At 48.8% G+C, this 21,349-nt stretch overlaps 8 protein-coding genes across 8 annotated transcripts; 3 read left to right on the forward strand and 5 right to left on the reverse strand.

The window, feature by feature from the left end:
• Positions 1 to 161: 161 nt before the first annotated feature.
• On the forward strand, positions 162 to 4,373 carry MGYG_02136 (phospholipid-transporting ATPase 1; the record flags this gene model as incomplete). The annotated part of the gene is made up of 3 exons (XM_003174559.1): positions 162 to 3,106; positions 3,166 to 3,469; positions 3,525 to 4,373. The coding sequence occupies 3 exons, from the start codon at positions 162 to 164 to the stop codon at positions 4,371 to 4,373; spliced, it is 4,098 nt and encodes a 1,365-aa protein (XP_003174607.1).
• Positions 4,374 to 4,961: 588 nt separating this feature from the next.
• MGYG_02137 (hypothetical protein) lies at positions 4,962 to 6,047 on the reverse strand (the record flags this gene model as incomplete). The annotated part of the gene is made up of 1 exon (XM_003174560.1): positions 4,962 to 6,047. The coding sequence occupies one exon, from the start codon at positions 6,045 to 6,047 to the stop codon at positions 4,962 to 4,964; it is 1,086 nt and encodes a 361-aa protein (XP_003174608.1).
• Positions 6,048 to 6,645: 598 nt separating this feature from the next.
• On the reverse strand, positions 6,646 to 8,688 carry MGYG_02138 (DNA polymerase lambda; the record flags this gene model as incomplete). The annotated part of the gene is made up of 1 exon (XM_003174561.1): positions 6,646 to 8,688. The coding sequence occupies one exon, from the start codon at positions 8,686 to 8,688 to the stop codon at positions 6,646 to 6,648; it is 2,043 nt and encodes a 680-aa protein (XP_003174609.1).
• A 1,207-nt stretch (positions 8,689 to 9,895) lies between these two features.
• MGYG_02139 (hypothetical protein) lies at positions 9,896 to 10,264 on the forward strand (the record flags this gene model as incomplete). The annotated part of the gene is made up of 1 exon (XM_003174562.1): positions 9,896 to 10,264. One exon carries the CDS (start codon positions 9,896 to 9,898, stop codon positions 10,262 to 10,264), a length of 369 nt encoding a protein of 122 aa, XP_003174610.1.
• Positions 10,265 to 12,504: 2,240 nt separating this feature from the next.
• Positions 12,505 to 14,076, forward strand: MGYG_02140 (alkaline proteinase; the record flags this gene model as incomplete). The annotated part of the gene is made up of 3 exons (XM_003174563.1): positions 12,505 to 12,813; positions 12,884 to 13,532; positions 13,589 to 14,076. The coding sequence occupies 3 exons, from the start codon at positions 12,505 to 12,507 to the stop codon at positions 14,074 to 14,076; spliced, it is 1,446 nt and encodes a 481-aa protein (XP_003174611.1).
• Positions 14,077 to 14,542: 466 nt separating this feature from the next.
• MGYG_02141 (high-affinity nickel transporter nic1) lies at positions 14,543 to 16,296 on the reverse strand (the record flags this gene model as incomplete). The annotated part of the gene is made up of 6 exons (XM_003174564.1): positions 14,543 to 15,156; positions 15,211 to 15,356; positions 15,422 to 15,697; positions 15,748 to 15,833; positions 15,887 to 15,988; positions 16,096 to 16,296. The coding sequence occupies 6 exons, from the start codon at positions 16,294 to 16,296 to the stop codon at positions 14,543 to 14,545; spliced, it is 1,425 nt and encodes a 474-aa protein (XP_003174612.1).
• A 933-nt stretch (positions 16,297 to 17,229) lies between these two features.
• MGYG_02142 (ECM14) lies at positions 17,230 to 19,079 on the reverse strand (the record flags this gene model as incomplete). The annotated part of the gene is made up of 2 exons (XM_003174565.1): positions 17,230 to 18,561; positions 18,630 to 19,079. The coding sequence occupies 2 exons, from the start codon at positions 19,077 to 19,079 to the stop codon at positions 17,230 to 17,232; spliced, it is 1,782 nt and encodes a 593-aa protein (XP_003174613.1).
• Positions 19,080 to 19,389: 310 nt separating this feature from the next.
• Positions 19,390 to 20,451, reverse strand: MGYG_02143 (hypothetical protein; the record flags this gene model as incomplete). The annotated part of the gene is made up of 1 exon (XM_003174566.1): positions 19,390 to 20,451. One exon carries the CDS (start codon positions 20,449 to 20,451, stop codon positions 19,390 to 19,392), a length of 1,062 nt encoding a protein of 353 aa, XP_003174614.1.
• Between the last annotated feature and the right edge of the window lie 898 nt (positions 20,452 to 21,349).

Below are 21,349 nucleotides of genomic sequence, written 5' to 3' on the forward strand. Positions count from 1 at the left end.
CCCCCCTAAGGAGCCCGCAACAACCACCAAGCAAGGCCGAAAAGAAAGAAGCAGAAGAAGAAGACGAAGAGAAGAAGAAGAAAGACATCCAGCCTCCTTCGATGAGTGAGCGTCTCCTCGTATCTACCTCTCCGTGACCGGGTCGCGCAGGACCAAGCGACATGGCCAGCGGCAGGCCTCCCGGAGGCCACGACCACGGCGACAACCTCCTCCAGCTCGACGACGGGCCTTCGCAGTACAGCTCCGGCCAGAGACCGCCGGTGGGAGATGACAGGCTGGTGCAGCAGTTCAACATCAACGACTCCGAGCAGCCGTCGTCGCGGCCGTCGGTCTCCTACGATGACTTTGTTGGCGGCCAGGGGCGCCCAGCGCACGGCGGCAGCACCATACGCAATGTACAGAACATAGACAGCAACAACGGTGGCAGTGATAGCAGAAACGCCCACGGACAGGCCCAGGGCGGCGCCGGCAGGGCGTACGCAGGCGATGGCGATGCTACGGGGATGTACTCGCAGACCTCAGACCTGCACAATTACCAGCGGTACTCTGATCTAGACGATCTCGAGGACGACCGGGCGTATGGATACTATAACGACGGAGACAGGTCTGACGGCGCCACCCCTATACGCGACGCCCGCGCGAGAGACCGGAACAGCATCATGGCCCTGGGCGGCGGCATCATGGGCAGAGCAAAGAACATGCTGGGAATCACGCCTGAGTACTCTGAGATGGATCTGCCCTTGACTGAGGCCGGAGCTGCCTCCCGCAGAGTCGGCACCGCAGACACAGACGAGACGCCCCCTGGCAAGCCCAAGTCCAGCAAGTTCAAGTTCGGCTTTGGACGACGGGAACCTGATCCCTCGACCTTGGGGCCTCGCATCATCCTGCTCAACAATGCTCCCGCAAACGCTGCGCACAAATTCGTCGACAACCACATATCTACAGCCAAATACAACATCTTCACCTTCCTACCGAAATTCCTCTTCGAGCAGTTCTCGAAATACGCCAACCTGTTCTTCCTCTTCACCGCCGTCCTCCAACAGATCCCCAACATCTCGCCTACAAATAGATATACCACCATTGGACCGCTCATCGTCGTGCTGATAGTCTCTGCCATCAAGGAATTGGTCGAAGACTACAAGCGAAAGAGCTCGGACAAGTCTCTCAACCACTCCAAGACAAAGGTGCTGCGTGGCTCCAACTTCGAGCGGGTCAAATGGATAGACGTTGCCGTGGGAGATATCGTCCGGGTCGAGTCCGAGGAACCGTTCCCGGCAGATCTGGTCCTCCTCGCCAGCTCCGAGCCCGAAGCTCTTTGCTACATTGAAACAGCCAACTTGGACGGAGAGACCAACCTGAAGATCAAGCAAGGTATCCCCGAAACCGCCGATCTTGTAAGCGCTGGCCAGCTTAGCAGATTGACCTCGAGGATCAAATCCGAACAGCCCAACAGCAGTCTCTACACCTATGAAGCTACCCTGACTATGCAATCCGGCGGAGGCGAGAAGGAGCTCTCCCTTGCCCCCGACCAGTTGCTGCTTCGAGGAGCTACTCTGCGAAATACCCCCTGGATCCATGGTGTTGTTGTCTTCACCGGACACGAAACCAAGCTCATGAGAAATGCTACCGCAACACCCATTAAACGAACGGCCGTCGAACACATGGTCAACCTGCAGATTCTCATGCTGGTTGGAATCCTCGTTGCTCTCAGCTTGATAAGTTCCATCGGCGATCTGGTCATCCGTACCACAGCTTCCAAGAACAAGTCCTACCTCGACTACAGCAACGTCAACCTCGCTCAGCAGTTCTTCTCCGATATCTTCACCTACTGGGTCTTGTACTCCAATCTTGTCCCCATCTCGCTCTTTGTCACTATCGAAATCGTCAAGTACTACCACGCCTTTCTCATCAGCTCCGATCTCGACATCTACTATGAACCCACTGATACTCCCTCAAACTGTCGAACATCCTCTCTGGTCGAAGAACTCGGCCAAATCGAGTACATCTTCTCAGACAAGACAGGCACCCTCACTTGCAACCAGATGGAGTTCAAGCAGTGTTCCATCGGCGGTATCCAGTATGCTGAGGTTGTTCCCGAGGACCGAAAGGCCGCTTATAACGATGATACAGAGACGGCCATGTATGACTTCAAACAGCTCAAGCAGCACATAGATTCCCATCCTACAGGCGACGCCATCGTCCAGTTCCTCACTCTACTTGCTACCTGCCATACTGTCATCCCTGAGCGGAATGATGATAAGCCCGGCGAGATCAAATACCAAGCCGCTTCTCCAGATGAAGGTGCTCTTGTCGAAGGTGCCGTCATGCTAGGATACCAATTCACCAACCGAAAGCCAAAGTTCGTCAGCATCTCTGCTCGAGGAGAAGAGCAAGAATTCGAACTCTTGGCCGTCTGTGAATTCAACTCCACCAGAAAGCGCATGTCGACAATCTTCAGATGTCCCGATGGCAAAATACGGATATACTGCAAGGGAGCCGATACAGTCATTCTCGAACGTCTCGGACAAGAAAACCCAATTGTGGAAACAACCCTTCAGCATCTCGAAGAGTACGCCTCTGAAGGTCTTCGAACCCTTTGTCTCGCAATGCGTGAAATCTCCGAACAAGAGTTCCAGGAATGGTGGCAGGTCTTCAACAAAGCTTCTACCACCGTCACTGGAAACAGACAGGAAGAACTAGATAAAGCCGCTGAGCTTATTGAAAAGGACTTCTTCCTCCTTGGTGCAACTGCTATCGAAGATCGACTCCAGGATGGCGTCCCTGATACCATCCACACGTTACAGCAGGCTGGTATCAAAGTTTGGGTTTTGACTGGTGATCGACAGGAGACCGCTATAAACATCGGCATGAGTTGCAAGCTTATTTCAGAAGACATGACTTTACTCATTGTCAACGAGGAAAATGCCCAAAGTACCCGAGATAACTTGACGAAGAAGCTCGAACAAGTTAAAAGTCAAATCAATTCCGCCGACGTTGAAACGCTAGCGCTTATCATTGATGGAAAATCACTTACCTATGCCCTTGAGAAGGAGCTGGAAAAGACGTTCTTGGATCTCGCCGTCATGTGTAAGGCCGTTATTTGCTGGTACGTCACTATTTATAATCCTTGTTGTACAAACTGAACTCAGCTAATAACCTTAACAGCCGTGTCTCTCCATTACAAAAGGCTCTTGTTGTGAAGCTTGTAAAACGCCATCTCAAGGCTCTTTTACTTGCCATCGGTGACGGCGCCAATGATGTTTCCATGATTCAAGCAGCTCACGTTGGTGTTGGTATCAGCGGTATGGAGGGTCTCCAAGCAGCTCGAAGCGCTGATATTTCGATTGGTCAATTCCGATATCTTCGAAAGTTGCTTCTCGTTCACGGCTCCTGGAGTTACTCTCGTGTTAGCAAGACTATTCTATATTCATTCTACAAGAATATCGTTCTTTACATGACACAGTTTTGGGTAAGTCTAGTATTCTTCATCATTGACTGATCAGTACATTGCTAACATCTCAAAGTACGCCTTTGAAAACTCGTTTTCTGGACAGGTTATTTACGAATCTTGGACGCTCTCTTTATATAACGTTTTATTCACTGTTCTCCCTCCCTTCGCCATGGGTATCTTTGACCAATTTATCTCTGCGAGACTCTTGGATCGATACCCTCAACTGTACCAGCTCGGCCAGAAAGGCACCTTTTTCAAGATGCACAGTTTCTGGTCCTGGGTTGGAAACGGCTTCTACCACTCCCTTATCGCATACCTTATTTCCCGACAGATCTTCAAAAACGACATGCCAACCAGCGACGGAACCACTTCCGGCCTTTGGGTATGGGGTACAGCTCTCTACACTGCCGTCCTCGCAACAGTCCTCGGCAAGGCAGCCTTGGTCACCAACGTCTGGACCAAATACACCGTCATCGCCATCCCCGGCTCATTGCTCGTCTGGCTCGGTTTCATCCCCGCATACGCATACGCTGCCCCCAGCATCGGATTCTCCTTCGAATACTACCAAATGATCCCGCACCTCTACCCCCTCCCAACCGTCTGGGTCATGGCAGTTCTCATTCCTTGCCTCTGTCTTGTTCGTGACTTTGCTTGGAAGTACGCTAAACGCATGTACTACCCACAAAGCTACCACCACGTCCAAGAGATCCAGAAGTACAACGTACAAGACTACAGACCACGCATGGAACAGTTCCAGAAGGCTATCCGGAAGGTCCGCCAGGTCCAACGTATGCGCAAACAGAGAGGTTATGCCTTCAGTCAGGCCGATGAAGGTGGCCAGATGAGGGTTGTTAATGCTTATGACACGACGAGAAGCAGAGGACGATATGGAGAAATGGCAAGTTCACGGCCAATGACTTGAGCATCTTGCTCTCAATATGTAGTATAATATTTGACCCATATGTCTCTTCTTTTCATTCCCCCCTCCTTTATTTCTCACCGCTATTTTTTTCTCCCTTTGTTCCTGACATGATGATTTCATTCTCCTTCTACGGAGGCAGTTATTATACCCTCCCACCCCCTTTCTTGTTCCCCCTTTTATTCCCCCTTGGATTTGGATCGATTTAGCCATCAGCTAGTTATTGCTTGCTTGTTTGCTTCTGGTCCTCTTTCTTCATTTAGTACTTCATTTCTAGATCGCCCTTTTTTTGCTCGCTTTGTCTACTTGCTAGGAGAGACCGGTTCTTCTGCGCGGGGGATATTTGATTGCCTTATTATATTATTTTGCTTTTGTTACGCTATTTCTTCATCCTCTCCATATGTACAAGCTACTATTTACTATTCAACCCACCATCCCCTTATACATGTCATATCACAGATAAATAAAATCCCAGAGCTAGATGTTTGGATTCTTCCCTTCTGCCTTATGTCATATACTCATCCACTCGTTTTATCCTCACTATCACCGGCACATTGCCAGTTTGATGGTATATCCGGAAATATAGTCACATCAAATCATTCTTCTGGCCCTGCGGCGCCGGTACCATTGGAAGAGCAATTGCTGCGCCCCAGCACACTCTTCAGCGTGCTTCAGAAACTCACCCTTCGGCCAAGCGCGTAAGCTTCTCCGCCAAAGCAGAGAGCGCAGTTTGTACCTCGGAGTTTCCAAAAGCCTTACATCAACTATCGTGCGATTGGAGTAATATCGCAAGCGTGCCCACTCACACCCTTTGCAACAATGGCCGTATTCAGAAGTATTGTCAGGCTTCAGATGTGGTAAGTTTATTACTCCCGTTCCGGCGAATTCAGGGATCTCTTTCGGCCCTCCTTCCTCGTCCAAATCCAGCGAATCGGAAGATAAATAAAGTGTACAGACTCTGTCTATTTCGAGGCCGGCATCCCGCATTCTTTCCTCTTCCTCTAACCGAGCCCTAAGACGCTCTTTCTCCTTAGCTTTCACAAGTTGAGATACTTCGTCCCTGTGAAGAAGTTTCAACCGTTGTCGTGACTTTCTCACCATATGCGTTCTATAAACGCCAGGGATAGTTTTCAAAGAGGCAAGTTGTCCAAGTTCCCCTGGGTCGAGGTTGAAGTTCGATTCAGCCTTTGGGAATGTAATCATCCTGAAATATTTGTCAAACACTAGACACTCATTGCAGCATCGTTCACCTGTAAAAAGGAACAGATAGGGACCGAATTTTCCGCATTTTTCACAACATTCTGTCCTTAAAAGGTCGAGGAGCATTCTCGCAGTATAGAAATGTAGGTGCCTGCATTGGCCGAGCGCTTTAAGTACATCTGGTATATATTTCATGAGAGCACGGTATATTGGTAGGGATTCAACCGTAGCCCTCCCCCGATGGGAGACACGCGAGACGCGAGAGAGGGTCCGAATGTCCAAATAATGTAAGATCATGTGCAAAACTTCAAGCGATAGAGAGTCTAGACGGCCAAGAGATGATGTACCAGAATGGGTCAGGGTTGATAACTTGGCCGGCTCCTTGATAGTGACCACTGGCCCTATTAGGTGCTCTGGAGGGTTGGATAGATATGTAATTACATCTTCAGCTGACATTTTTGTCGACATGGCGGTCATGGCTGGCAGCCGATGTTCGAAAGTCCCGGTCGTGATGTGGTAGTTATCGACAAGTAGGTAGAGATAGAAAAGACACCTGCTCAAGTTATAGCCGTCTCGCTAGTTATTTAGATACCATGCTGTAATCGGCCTCCTACAAACCCTTCCCTCTCCCCTGTTTTATCTCCTTCAACGGAGTTCTCCATAGGTATATTTTTGGAAAAGGGGTGGTGCTAGTAGGGAACAGAGTGAGTAGCGGTAGCTAAAAGATGGTAGGTATGTACTCTGTCCAGAGTGCAGACGGAAAACATGCTGTTCGCTCCGGTATATCCACAAGACAGTTTAACCAAAAGCTAGCTAACTCGTTCTCGCAAAATAGGTTGGCTGGCCCACTGGCGTTTCAGAACTGTCTGGGATTTGAGCGCTTGATAACCCTGACTGATGCCTGCAATAAAGTTTCCATCCGCTCCTTCATGCAATCTCAGTGTTTCCGCTGACTCGCGTATTATTGGTTGCCACCCCGCTCATCGACTCCGCTCTGGATAAAATGGGCGCGTATGATAGGCAAGAAAGTGATGTTGTTGTGTTAGCCAGCACATGTACGGAGCATTATATGTATTCACCTCGTACACCTCTCAGTTGGCGGCCTCCATCCAACTCCTAATCCTTCCATGACCAATTTCTCCCTCTCCTCCCATGTCTTCCCTTTGCTCTCAAGGTCAATCACCCTCCCCCCACTGCCTTCTCGAGACCGCACACCGCTGGAATCAAATTTCCAGTTATGTACCTTTTTGGCGTATCTGCGTAAATCCCGTTCGAATGTTGTATCTCCTGACCATCCCAGCACTGCACACCCTATAGTTCGGAACGGGGATACTATAATATCAACCCTCCTGTGGAGATTTGGGTTTGGCACTCGGCGATTTCCTGGGATTGGGGCAGCTGTTGTTCCGAGCTCTCCAGCCAGGGCACCAGGGCCTGTATCTTGGGAGGAGGGTCCCTGTAGTTTCACGTCTTCACTCACTTTTGTTCCTTCCGTTTTCTCCTTTGGTATGTGAGGCGGTGACTGAATATCACCGGAACCTCCGGTTGAGGATAGCGTTGAAGGGCTATCATCAAAGTTAGGGTCTTGCCATACGACCAGGGCTTTATCTAGGCTGTCAAACCTGGGTTTCCCACTTGCTTCCCCACGATAAGGTAGGGTCTGTTGATCGCGATTAGTATTTGTTAGATGAAGAGCAAGCGTGTGCATAATCCATCCTTCTTGCTCAAGGCTCGCAACAACATCGAACACAAGGTTGGATGTCACTCTTTCGTCTTGATGGGTAAGAATGACATCCACGTCACCACTCTCTTCTTTTCCTCGCCGATAACCACCAACAATGATGCACTCAACTCCTTTGCCATCGAAATCGGCATCTGGCCTCACTAGTTTAGCGTGGCGCAGTATGGTTTTCGCAATAGACTCTGTTTCCTCCCTTGGTACTCCAGTAAGGAACTCCTCGTAGTATTTCACTCCGATCTGTTGTACTCGGGATAAGGTATCCCAGCCTTGCTCGACTATATCGTCCAAATCTCTCCATTGCCTCTGGTAGTAAAAATCCCTGGCAGATTTAGCTCCAACACCCCATATGTTGTAGAACAAATGAATCACTCTCAGTGCTGGGTCAGTGGTGAGTGGCAGTGTGGATTCTATGGTTCCATCTTTACTATGTTTCCACTCTGTGAACAAATTTGCAATTCGATTCTCACAGCCTGGTAGGGATAGAACTTCCTCGGGGGACTTCAACTTATATGGATATGCTGCCAAGGAAGCTATAGATGTGCTATATGCACGAACTCCAACTTCATCCAAAGTCAGCTCGCGAATCTTTTTGATCTTGAGTAATTGGTCGATGAATTGCGCATTTAGGGGATGTAGCGGAGTGGAGCGGCAGCATGAGTACACAACTTTGGTGCGTACCCACTCCGGGGGATCTGGTAGAGAAGCTTCTTCCTCCAAGTCTGAAGTTGAGGCGCGGTACAACTTTGGTCTCTGCTTAAGAGTTGGAGTACTGCTCAAGGTAGCCTTCATCCGGCGAGATGGAGATGAAGGGAAAAACTGCTTGGGTGATGATACTGTGTCTCCTTTAGCCCTTTCAAGAATGCTTCTACCTGGGCTTTGGTATAGCGCAGCCTCTCGAGGCGTACGTTCACCTAGTGAGGCTGTACTTGGCGATGTGCTTAAGTTGGGCGGTTTTGGTATCTTAAGCCCCTCGTAAACAGTAAATTGTTCAAATGGTAAAGGCTCCTTTGCCTTCATGGACTCATGTATCCAGTTTAATTTGAGGACCCGAATATGTTTATTATCATTATCAAGTCGTCGCCGCTTTTGAGCTGGTTCTTCGATTGCTGCCGCCAAAGAGATACCTTCTGTCCAGAGCCCTTTTGAACGAAGCTCCAGAGCTGCACGCTTTTCATGGGAGACCTTGCCTATAGCCAGCTGAGCCTCCGTGATATCATAGGTTAATGGAGCACCGCATTTTGAAAGTATATTTTCAATCCGATGGAGTTCTTCCAGGGAAATATGAGTAGGAAGGACATATATAGTGGGGCAAGTGCTGAGGTCAATCGTTCCCCTATTATCGGCAGGCGGAGAACTGGGAAGTTCACGGTCTTCCATTGCTTTGAGAAGCACTCTAGACATCCATGCCAGTAAAATGTATCAATCTCGGGGCACCAAAGAAAATAGGACGACTCAACAGCAAACAATATAACTCAAATTTCATAACAGTGCGTTCATAATATATACAATATAAGGTGTAGTGCACGAACCATGGAAGCTGGTGCTATTGGGAAGAAGGATGGGTCACATAGAGAAGAGAAATAGCAACAAATGGGATAAATTCATCCGAGTGGCTATTGAATATAATTCGGGCAGAATACGAGGTATGGAATAACACATAGCCAAAGCAGGCACGGTCAACTGTACCAACCATCGACATGGAGGGGTATCTTAAGACAAATCAGCGGCAGACAGTAAGATTCTGATGAGCGTTTTCATCAAGGTATCACAGTAAATTGGAAGAAGATTGACGAGAATGATCTCGTTCGTGAGATTAATTCGAGATCTGACGTAGTTTTCTTGTTTCAACTTTTTGATATCAGGGATAGTCGCGTGAAATGTCAGTAGGAATAATATTACTCCGAAATGAGTCACGTGTGTCACTTTCTTTTTGATATTCGATGAAACAAAAAAGCGACGACGACGAGAAGAAAATACATAAACAACAAGCAGGAGATTGACACTGCCAGCATCTGATCCTCTGCTTGAATTAAGGGCATAAGGGAGTTTGTACTCCATACGCTACCGCCCAGTTGGAACTTCTTTGCTTTTGAGAACTCGCTTGGAGTTTAACTGTCGCTTCGACCCGTGTTTGACATGGAAGCCAACTTGTTAGTGTGGCGGACCACTGGAACATCGAAACAGCGGATAAGCTGCCTTTTATATTGTCCCGCCCTGTGGCCCATGGATTGAGATCGAGGAAGGACTGCAAAGTATGGAGCAAGAGACCCTATCACTTTTTCGCACGGCAACACATGCATCTACGGCCCCTCTGGGACAACTCACGCCTATATATGCTTCCAACCTTCCTCAGCGGATGATGAACAGCTAGATAGTTCTGGCTCTGCCGTTTATGGTATATACTATGGAGAATAGCAATGCGATCAATACATATATACTCACTCTGGTCCCGGTATGATGATCACCGCGATTTCCGCTCAGGATGATGAGCATGCAGGGGAATGAGGCTATCGTGGTCTCGGCTCTGGATGAACCTTGACGTTTTGACAGCTTCTTGCTTGACAAAGTCGGCTACATATGCAGCATGACTATGATGCCATTATTTCCGGCAAAACCTGCCTCTCAGACAGCGACTGGAACTTGGAGGCAAGTATGTCTAGTTGCCAGTGTGGATACACATACCATTATCAACCCCAGATATGGCTGCGTTGGCGAGCTGCGGGATTTCTCTTCGTACAGGCGGAGTACTCACGGAGGTGAAAATGCGGAATCTTATTTCATGCTTGAATCGGTTCAACGGAAGGTAAATATGGAGTACGAAGCGCAAAGCACAACGCATGAATTAGCCGCGGGATATCTTCCTCTCCATCATGTATCATATTTCGTGAAAGTGAGGTCGTGGAAAAATATGAGTTCTGGCTTGCAGAGTACCAACTACCAAATCCAACTATAGAGAATGCCCTTACTCGGTGACCTATGCCGTGTGATGGCGTCATGCAATCACCGGCGAAATAAGAACTGCATTCATGTTCCAGGGGGTTTTGCATATAGGAACATTTTACCCGTGCCTGGAACAAAAAGCAAAGTGATCGGTGAATTCTCGCGCCCGTGGAAAGTTTCATTCTGTTTGTTCCTTGAAAGGCCTGGCTGTGTCACGCTGCTTCGATTTGAGCCTTTGGATCGCGAGAAGTACACCGTAAACGTTTCTAAATGGAGAGTTTCCTTTCGGCTGCATGAATCATATTTCAGCACTTGGACCTTACGGAGTAACATGTTTCAGGACTGAAATCTTCCTGGTTGACCTAAACTTGGCTCAGCGGAGTTGAAGTTTTACTTTCTCATCAACAGGTTTCCAAGGCAGACAACTCACTAAGCGATATGTGCTCATCGCCCTCCCAGGAACGCCCCAGTCAAAGCTCTGGAGATTTCATGGTATAATGGCCTTTTTATATGACCTGGGCGTGGTTCTTCCTTGTTCATATCTTTGAGCTCAGCCCGTCTGCCACTAGCTTATCCCGCTTTAGCGCAGGAACCAAATGGATAACTAGCTTCCTGTGGCTAGTGAGTGTCTCGCCGTTGGGGCTCACCAACGTCCACTTCTTCTCCTCTCCTGACCAAATTTTCGTCACTCCACTTGGACTTGTACTTGAACGCATAACTCACGGGTGGTTCACCAGTCCTCGGCCCTGCTCCAACCTCCCACTCACATCCACTACCGGGAGCCAAAAATCATCTCATTGCCCGTTCTCGCATTAAGAGATGCATAACTACAATCTTTCATGCAACTTAACACAAGGTTAATATATGCATTATTGGGTGGCACCATCACCGCTCCTTGCAAGGCACCTGGTTACTTAGTTGATGCTGGGACGATTAATTATTTCCTTTAGAACTCGGCCATGATTTATCCTCGTTTTCTTCTCCAGGGCTGGCATTTTCCTTAATGCAGGACATCCACCGCGCCTTGTCGGACGACTCCCCCACTCCCTGGCAGCTTTTAGCTTCCCAGAACTTCTTCCTCGGCACAAGACGAGCTTCTTGGAGGCTTGTCGTATTATTTTGGGGCGTGGCAGGCATCCTAGAACTTTCCGACTGTTGACTTTTGACCAGCCCCTGTCGCAGAGGAGTCAAGAAGACCCTTGTCATTAATCGCTGCAACTAAAACCCACCAATCAAATGGCGCAGGAGCGCGGGCGGCTATCCTGACCAGAGCTTCCCCTTGCAGGTGCAATGCAGGTGCAAGAATGGAACTTGGGAACCCCTTTTAATCAGCGAGATTATGTCTCGAGAAATACGGAGCCTTCACCTTTGGGTATTGTCCCCGGGCAAAAATAAGGAGCTAAGAAAACGGAGTTTCGTTTCAAGCTTCAGTGCTGCTTTGGCGATGCATGCATATTCCTCCAGCCAACGATTGCGTTGATGCACTTGACGCTTCAACAGGATAGAACTACCGCAGACATCCTTCGTTTGGGAAGCTGCTGTGTCGAATAAATTGTGACTTGCCTTTCAGCCTAGTATTTGTCTTTTTGCCTCCTCGAGTTTCAATAGAAACCTGAGCTCGGGTTCAGCGTTGATACCAGCTAGAAAACATCTCGAGTTATGGTCGATAGTGATTCCGTTACCCCCTGAATCCAGACCTGGATACACCGGTGTGGCCAATCGTCAGGATGGAGCACGGCGTCCCCGTCCACTTAATATCCGTCGATATATCTGCTGCCAATAACTAGAAGGTTTTGGTCTGCAATATTACTTCAGCGTCCCGGTTTGTAGACCAGGAGCTGCCCCATCTTATCTCATCACTTGGTATGCCTGCTCCTTGGCAGCAGTTATCACCCTGTTCTAAACCATCTCTCCACTCTGACTTTGACCGCATTCCATTCTTGGTGAAGCTCTACCCTCTGTTACTGATGTGGACTCTGGCTGATACAAGGATACTTTTCCGAATGGATCAGGATGTGAGGATTTTAATGCATGGGCACTCTTGAGATCCACTAGCTATGGCAAATGTTATTCTTCCGGCTGAGCTCAGGGATGGAGTTTATAGCTATATAAACAATCGATTCATCCGCTTTCGTTGTGCTGTTTTGACAACCAAGGTTCCAACTATCTACAGTCATTCTTTTACACCAGTCTCCTGGTACCACACTCTTTTTTTTCTTTATTTTTCTTCGTTCTTCCTGTCATTCGTTCACCATGGGTGTTTTCAGATTCATTTCCATCTCCCTTGCGGCTGTGTCCGCCGCCAATGCCGCTCAAATCCTGTCCATGCCTCATGCGCAGACAGTCCCCAACTCATACATTGTCATGATGAAGGATGACACCTCCGATGATGACTTCAACCACCATCAGAGCTGGCTCCAGTCCACCCATACCCACAACATCACCCGCCGTGCCACCGTCCAGAACGCTGGTATGAGACACAAGTACAACTTCCATAAGATGAAGGGATACAGCGGTGTCTTCGACGATGAGACCATCAAGGACATTGCTAAGGACCCCAAGGTATGTTATTAGATACGCCAGATACGTTCTGTATGTCTATATGTCGGAATATAAGCTGATGTTTTGGTAGGTCATGTTCGTCGAGCCCGATACTATCATCTCTGTTCACGGAAAGGTTGATCAGAACAACGTCCCATCTTGGGGTCTTGCCCGTATCTCCAGCTCCAAGCCTGGAACCCAGGACTACACCTACGACAGCTCTGCCGGTGAGGGTATCACCGTCTACAGTGTCGACACTGGTGTCGATATTAACCACGAAGATTTCGAGGGCCGTGCTATCTGGGGTTCTAACCAGGTAAACGACGGTGATGACAATGACCGCAGTGGCCACGGCACCCACACCTCCGGCACCATGGTCGGTAAGGAGTTCGGTATCGCTAAGAAGGCTAAGCTCGTTGCCGTCAAGGTTTTGGGCAATGACGGAAGCGGCCCTACCAGTGGCATCGTTGCTGGTATCAACTGGTGTGTTGAGCACGCTCGCCAGAACGGCGGCACTAACAAGGCTGTCATGAACATGTCTCTCGGTGGTGGCTCTAGCTCCGCCCTCAACCGTGCTGCCGCCCAGGCTGTTGAACAGGGCATGTTCCTTTCCGTTGCCGCCGGTAACGACAACACTGATGCTCGCAGCAGCTCTCCTGCTTCCGAGCCCAGCGTCTGCACCGTCGGTGCCTCTGCTGAGGATGATAGCCGCTCCTCCTTCTCCAACTGGGGTCCATCTCGTAAGTCATCTGTTCTAAGATATCTTATCTAAGAAATCTTTACTAACTTGACATAGTTGACCTCTTCGCCCCTGGCTCCAACATCATCTCTGCCCGCCCAGGTGGTGGTTCTCAGTCCATGTCTGGTACTTCCATGGCTGCTCCTCACGTTGCTGGTCTCGCCGCCTACCTCATGGCTCTCGAGGGTATCTCCGGCGGTGCCGTCTGCGACCGTCTCAAGCAGCTCGGTAGCGCCTCCATCTCTGATGTCGGCCCAGGCACCCCAACCAACGTTCTCATCAACAACGGCGGTGCTAAGGGTGACGGCAAGAGCCCCAAGCCATCTCCCAAGCCATCTCACCCATCCGAGCCCCAGCAGCCAACCGAACCTCAGCAGCCTGCCCCCGGCGAGCCATCCACTCCCGCCCCTGCCCCTATGCCACCAACTCCCCAGCACCCACACACCCCCTTCCCAGGTGGTGATGACTTCGACTTCGACGGCTTCTGGAAGAAGTACTTCGGTGGTGAGCACTGGCGCAAGATGTTTAGCAGCTTCTTCAACTAAGCGGTTGACTTTCGGAATTCTGATGCCCATCATAACTTGAAGCCGTGCTTCATGAACTTTCGCTTCTTTTCGTTACTCAATGCCTTAATTGTAACTATTAACTACTCTGTATTTAGTTAGACCTTTGAATATACAATCATAACCAAAATAATTGTTTGATACACGTTCTTCTTTCTACTGTCATCTTACAAGGTATGTTTTCACATTAGCTTACTACCTCATTGCATATCTATGGAGGCAAAGCTACAAACAAGTCAAAGCCGATTCGTTTGATGTATGTGATCGGCACATCACGATCTATGATATGAAATACTCTGTAGTGCGTTTATACCATCGCAAACCCTGTTTAAATCACGGTTAATTAATATTCGATAAACCTTCGTTTCATCGTCATATCTATCTCCAAGGGTCACGAATCTAATCGGATGGCTAGCCGATCGATAGTCGTAGTATGGATGTTTTTCGTTCAAACAAGTTTCGTATCAGCCGCAGTCCTTGTTGTGGAGATTTCTGCAGGTATTTCATCTGCCTGATAAAGCGACTGACCTCGCGTATTCGCAGCATCACCCAGGTCCCCAATTCGACTCTCTTCGTCAGCCTGGGCTCTGACGTGACTGTCGTCGCTTGGAAGGCTTGCCTGGTTCTTCTCAGCCCACCGTCGCCACTGTGGATAAACTAAGACGCTTATGCCTCCAACAATGATGAACAGTCCGCATATAGCACCACCAATGACATCGTAATAGTCACCAGCAACTTGAACGCCATCCCAGAACTTCCCCTCTGGTTTCAGGGCGTTTAAGAGGAGGGTTAGAAGCTGGATGACGCCAATAACGATAGCAACTATGACTGTCAGAGAAGTGAGGACTATGGAGTAGTAAAGGAATGCAACCGGGTCCCGTGGATTCCGGGATATTGATTCTTCGGCTGGGGCTGGTTGTTGCTCAACCACTTCTTGGAGGATAGGCGTATCGGATTCTGCAGCTGATGACGTTGACTTTGAGTCCAGAAAATGTGCTGCTGGTTGAACGTAGAGAGAGAGCATGAGAGCACCATCAATAGTGTCGACCAGGCACATACCAGCTACACATCAGATCAGCATCGAACCACATGGATATAAAGGATATTGGGCCATACATGTGAACAGAATGGGAAGAATCAATATCAACCAGATACTAGTTCCTTTTGATCCTTGGATAGATGATATCCCAAGAAGAGCAACCTCCGAAGATGTGTCGAACCCAAGTCCAAATAAAACTCCAAGTGGATACATTTTCCACGGCCTAACATTTAGTTATCAGCATAGTATATTAGGCTTATGCTTAGCAAAGTAACCAGGTTGACTTACCGATCGATTATTTTGAACATCCCTTTGAGAATGGAGAAGAGAATACCTCCTCCCTCAATTTTCCACATTTCCTCTCCCCTGTTCTTGTCGCGAAGAACTTTCTTCATTTGCAGAATGAGCTTATACAAGATATACCCATTCATGACTCCCAGGAGGATCAGAAATGCGGAGCTGACAGAGCTGCCGATGATGCCCCCAATAGATCCATATCTGTCGAATTTGTCTGATACCGCTGCTGCAGTGGCTGCCACCACGATTGAAGTGATGATAACGATACTAGGAATGTTAGTTAACAAACAGGCTGCGTATTTTCGGTAAGAACTTACGTTGAATGGCCAAGAGAGAAAAAAGTCCCTACTGTAACTGCTTTCTGGCCAGTTGCAAGGAGACGCCGAGTCATTAAGTCAATGGCCTGTAATGGATCGTTAGGTACTGTTGTCAATGTAAGTTATATAACTCACTTACAGATATATGGTCCGCATCAAGGGCATGTCGTAATCCAAGAGAATATGCAAGAGCCGCCGTTGAGGCTAGGAATCTATGCGAGTCGATTGTGGGAGTTAGTAACTAGTTAACCTAAGACTTATACCGGCTCCAGCAGGCTTACGGGTGATATGCCTATTTCATGTCAGCATTAACGGAAAAGTTGCTCAAGACGGATATACAATGCTCACCAGCACAATTCCTGCCGCAACCCAGACCAGTATATTTATCAATGCGACAAACAGAATAATAGCCAGAGCAGGCAATGGTATCTTTCTCAGCCCGGGTATACGACGATGTGACCGTTCGGCTTTCTCAATAAATGACCATCTGGGTTTCACATCCCCATCAGCAGCCAAAAGCTGCTGTTCGGTTGAGCCTGTGCTCAGCATTATTGACAATAATATTTTTTAAACTGTCAACGTCGAAAATAAGTTGCTTTCAGTGACTTTGGTGAAGATATAGACGAAATCGCTGTTGATGTCGAGGGCCTCGCAGCGGAAAAAAGCTATCATACATTCGTTCCCCCTCCCACCAAAACAAATATGCAAACTCGGAAGAAGAGTCAGGCGTATCTTGCTATTTTTTCCGCTCTTGTAGATGTTTTCTTTTTATCAGATAACTAAAAATCATCCGGTGAGTGAGGAGGATACAAAAAATTTGTCATATATCTTCACTTTCGTCGAGTGCATTGGATAATCGCGGCTCCCGCGCAGCAGAAGGGGGGGAAAGAGTGCAATCGAAGCACACTCTAACGACAACCTGCTCGGCAATCCCAAGCCGACCATTGCCTTGACGAATTGCCAGTGTGGAGAATGTTGCAGGGGATGGATGAACTGGCTGAGAGCAAGAAAGCCAAAAAATGAGGGGCCGTAATATATTAACGAAAAGCAAGGTAGTAGTAGACCTGGCGGCGGAAAGTGGAAGGAAATCGCCCCATTGGCAGGCAGAGCGGTTCGTTTATCACTCCTCCGCCTGTGTACACTGGACAGTCGCCAAAGTCGAGTCCAACATGAGTGTGAAGAAGGGCGATATCAATCTGGCGGTGATCAAAGATTTAAAGTAGTGTGGAGCGTAAAAAGCTTGGAGTTCTTATCTGATCCACTTGATATCAGAGGAGACCAGGGGGAGGAAGAGAAGAAGATAATAGAAGAATGAGAACCAAAAAACGTGCCATTAACCGAGCACACTGCCGATTTATCGAATTTATATACCGAATATACCAATCACATACATGTAAACCCAAGAAGAAAATAGCCTAAAGTAGAAGAAACCAAAAGTCGTTATTGTAGTCGCCAGTAGTCCCCAGTCCAAAGGAAACGAATCTAGGACGACATATCATCTCCCTGTGCACGGAAGACATCTGAGTCTTCCTCAGCTTCGTCCTCCTCAAAGTCATCATCATAGTTCTGTGTCTCCTCTGCTGCGTGTGGCCCGTTCAAATCTCCTGTTAGGATATGTGGGCTGACTAGGAACTTGCCCATGGCTACCATAGCGCGGTAGATCTCCTTTCCAGTTGGAACAATTTGTTCTCTCGGCAGTAGGAAGCCGTAGCTCCCTCTGTCTCGCAACTTAATCTGGTACGAGAAGCGGACGTCCATGTCATGATAGAACCAATCCAGCGCGCTTCCCGCGGTACTCTCAAGCGCGGATGAGGTCACTGCTTCATCTGCATCTTTATCACCCATGCTGGACGCCACAATGCCTCTGCATGCAGCTTTGACGTCATAGTTTTCTCGTGAGGTTTTGCGGATGGCCTTCGCTAGGCCGGCACCTAGTTCTTCTAGGTTTTCTAGATTGGCGGGTAGATGGGCGCATGAATGGCCGTACGGGTACAGGATCTGCTGTGAATAGGAGTGCAGATCCACAAACGCAACGAATTGAACGTTATTCACGGTTACCTCTTTGCGGGCCCAGGTAGCGATCTCGCGTGCTTCGATAGCCTCGAACGGCTGGTCACCTGCATAATTTTCCGAACAAGGGTTGCTACGAGTTGCGTTGCCGTCCCATTCATAGCCCCAGGAATGGTCGAGGTCGATTCCGGGACAGAAAGAAAGGGAAGTTTGCTGTCGGTTCTTGCGCCACAGACGGTCGGTAGAGAAGGTATATGCATAGCCATCTGGGTTGACAGTGGGGATAAAGACGTAGTCGAACTGTTCCAGCAGCTTGGTGATCGATCTGGACTTCCCATATCCGGTTATGAAGGAGTATGCAATGTATGAGACCGTGGAGACGCTGATCCATTCTCGAGCATGGGCACCGCCGGATATGACGATAGTCCTCCGTCTAGGGGCCTGCTGTGCATTGTTTGTAGGATGAACGCCAACTCGAAGAGCAGGAATATCGCGCCCCTCGGCCGTTGTGCCCACGCTGATCAAGGTAGCATGGGAGGAGAACATGGACACGAGCAGACGCATCCACGGGAGAAGGACAGAGAGCGGCTGGTAGTCCTGGAAGAAGATATTCTTGGTCTCCTGAGGTTTCGTTTTCGAGGTGCTGGCGGACGGAGAGAAGCGACGGGTCGTAGGTCCCTGCTGTGAGGGCGAAGATGGGTTGGTCTTTGGATATGATTCGTATATGGTCTGGGCCAGGTCGCGGATCAGAGGGACATGAGAGCTTTGTAGAGACGGAGGGAGCAGTCCGAGCAGTGATGGGATCTATATCCGTCAGTATCAAGCATTCCACACGTATATAGCTAAAGAAGAAGGGGAGGAAGAATACATACAACATCTCTGGAGAGCCGTATATCAACCCAGTCATCATGGCTGCCCCAGACATCAAGAAACAGTATATTGGACGCTTCCACCAGCGCCTTCACCTCCTCCTGCGTCTTGATCGTAAATCTAAGGACGACGTCTTCTCCGTATCTCGCCTGCAGTGTTGCTGGCGCCCTTGAGGCCGTCGTTACCTGGTTCCTAGTCCTCCACTCGCCGCCCTCCTTGCGCTGCGGCAGGCCCCAGACCGACTCAACGAGCGAGTCCCGCAGTCTCGTCCATGCAGACGGCGTCCGCTGTGTCTCCCGCCCAACTTCTAGCACCGGATCTGTGTTTGCTGTCGCGCTACGGCCGGGCGAGGGGAATGTATATGCCTGGTCTTCGTGCTGTGGGATAGCCGAGACCAGAGGCAGCGAGGACGCGAGCGTCAGAAGCAGGCTAAGGCGGACAGAGAAATGCATCTTGCCATCGAGAGATCAATCCGATCAGGCAAATTGAAGGAGATTATTTAACTTGTTATTTCATTGCTGAGCTGAGCTCGAAGATGTTGGCCGCGAGATGTTTAAATCATGACTTCATCGGCTGCAAGAACCGGGCAGAAGAAGAAAATCGAACCAAGTGAATACGAGCAAAAGAAAGTGAAAAAGAAAATCCACACGCCACAGCCTCAGCCACCGCACCCCAATTGCTAGTCGACCGTTGGAACTACATAAAAGGGACATTCGCTTTGCCTGGATACATGACGGTGATGAGACGGAGCGGTTCTGTCTCTTACAGGCGGAGGGACTTGCGGCCAGCGCTCCCGTAGTACACGGGGGCATACATATCAGCAGCGTCTTCACGACCGTACAGTCTCAAGGCCGTCACGAACTTGCGCAGCCAGCCCTTGCGTCTCATGGCCAGCCGGGCAATGCGAGCGTTTCTGTCCGTCTGGAGGAGCATGACGCCGGAATCGAGCTTGCGGCGGAGGGTCTTCTGCGTGAAGGCATCCAGCAGGCCTTCTTCCTCCATGAGAAAGATCACCAAGGTCTGGAAGATGAAGCGGGATGTGAGCTTGATTTCGGCGTCCTCTGCCAGCTTCTTCAGCTTGGGGCAGAAGATGATAGCGGACGAGTTGTCGTGTCGTTTTTTGTCCACGTCTTCGCCGTCCTGGAGATACATCAGGCCCCGGATGAGTGTTCGGCGGATCTGGCTAAGCTCCTGGAAGGGCGTCCCGACCTTGCACGCAGGACATTCACACACGAAGCCAAGGGCAGCGTGGCGCTCCTTGACCGGGCGGAAGGCGATTCTGGCGTCGTAGCTGAGAGTGAGCTCCTCGCCAGCAGCAATTTCCCGGATGGCATAGGTAGAGATGGCCTCCTTGCCGCTGAATGGTGCTTTGCAGTTGGCAACGCACGAGTGGTTGAATCTCGGCTGCAGGATGAACATGCCGCAGGCTGGATTCTCGCCACGTTTCATCGTGATGATGCTGGACACGGTCATGTTGTTGTCAATAAATGCATGGGTCATGCTAGGATATCTCGCAGAGCCGTTGTTACGGAGGCATAAGAACTGCTGCTTATCCTCTGGCTTCAGCTTCTGGAATGCTGCAAGAACGGCCAACTCAGTGGTTTTGCTCGTAGATGACTTGATCACAAAAAGCGGTTTCTCGCTCAGGACCAGGTCTCCTTTCTTGAGGTCTTTCGTCGCGAAGATACCCCATCCTTTTCCAGGAGAAGGCTTCAGCTCAAAGGGCGCGTTTTCCGGGAGCTTGAGCTTTGTATAGGCTAGAACGGTCAGCTTTGCTATATCATACAGCCAGACTTCAAGAAACTCACGGTGTGGTGCTGGCATCTTTGCTACTTTTGCGGTCCGGACCTGGCTGTGAAAGTTGGTTGTTGACTATCACAGAAAAACAAAGCTAGGCTGGAGGGTTTATTCTATAGTGTAGCGAGGAGGAACACAAAGATACCAGCAACAACGCGCTAGTAGGTTCCTTAGGAGTGTGTTACAAGAGTGAATGTCACTTGATAAAGCCATGGAGCTCTCAGTTAGTATTCTACTACTATTTCCTCACCCCAGTAAATACCTATTAAGCAGTGCGATATATGTTTCATATATGCCCTAAACCAATCTCTCTTCCTGAGCTATCTCTATCTACTCACGAATTTCTGTGTCACACTGAACGGTTATATTATATACTACTAGCGAATCCATTCCTAAGCTCAAAGCGTTGATACTTGAGAATTTAATATCAATTGTTGGCTATTACATATAATAGCTAAGCTCAACCTCTTGACGCTACATATTCATGAGCCCTGATATCCGGGTGCTGGAATATAAAAGTGAGACGTAGCTTGTGCTTCTAGTAGAGTCTCGGATTTGCCAACTCGATTCTCTCACTTTCCATCAGCTTATATAATGTGGCATATAATCTCTTTGTATGTGTAACGGACGGCCTCGACCAATAATATGATAATGGTATATTATAGTCAATATTTTAGGCCTTTAAACAGGCATATCAAAATCTATCATCAGCCTATTATCATTTATTCTCCTTCAAAACCAACAAACTTCACTGTACTTTGTTCTTCACAGTCTTTCAAATGCCAAGATATAAAATCATAAATCAATGAATAACCTTAACTTAATTAAGCTCATCCAATGAGAATTCGAGGAACTCAGAATAAACAATGTCCAAGCTTGAGTTTGGAAAACCATAATGCCATTGATAGGCGTCATGTGATCAATT

Source organism: Nannizzia gypsea, genomic scaffold (genome assembly GCF_000150975.2).
Source record: "Nannizzia gypsea CBS 118893 supercont1.2 genomic scaffold, whole genome shotgun sequence".
Classification (NCBI taxonomy): Eukaryota; Fungi; Ascomycota; class Eurotiomycetes; order Onygenales; family Arthrodermataceae; genus Nannizzia; species Nannizzia gypsea.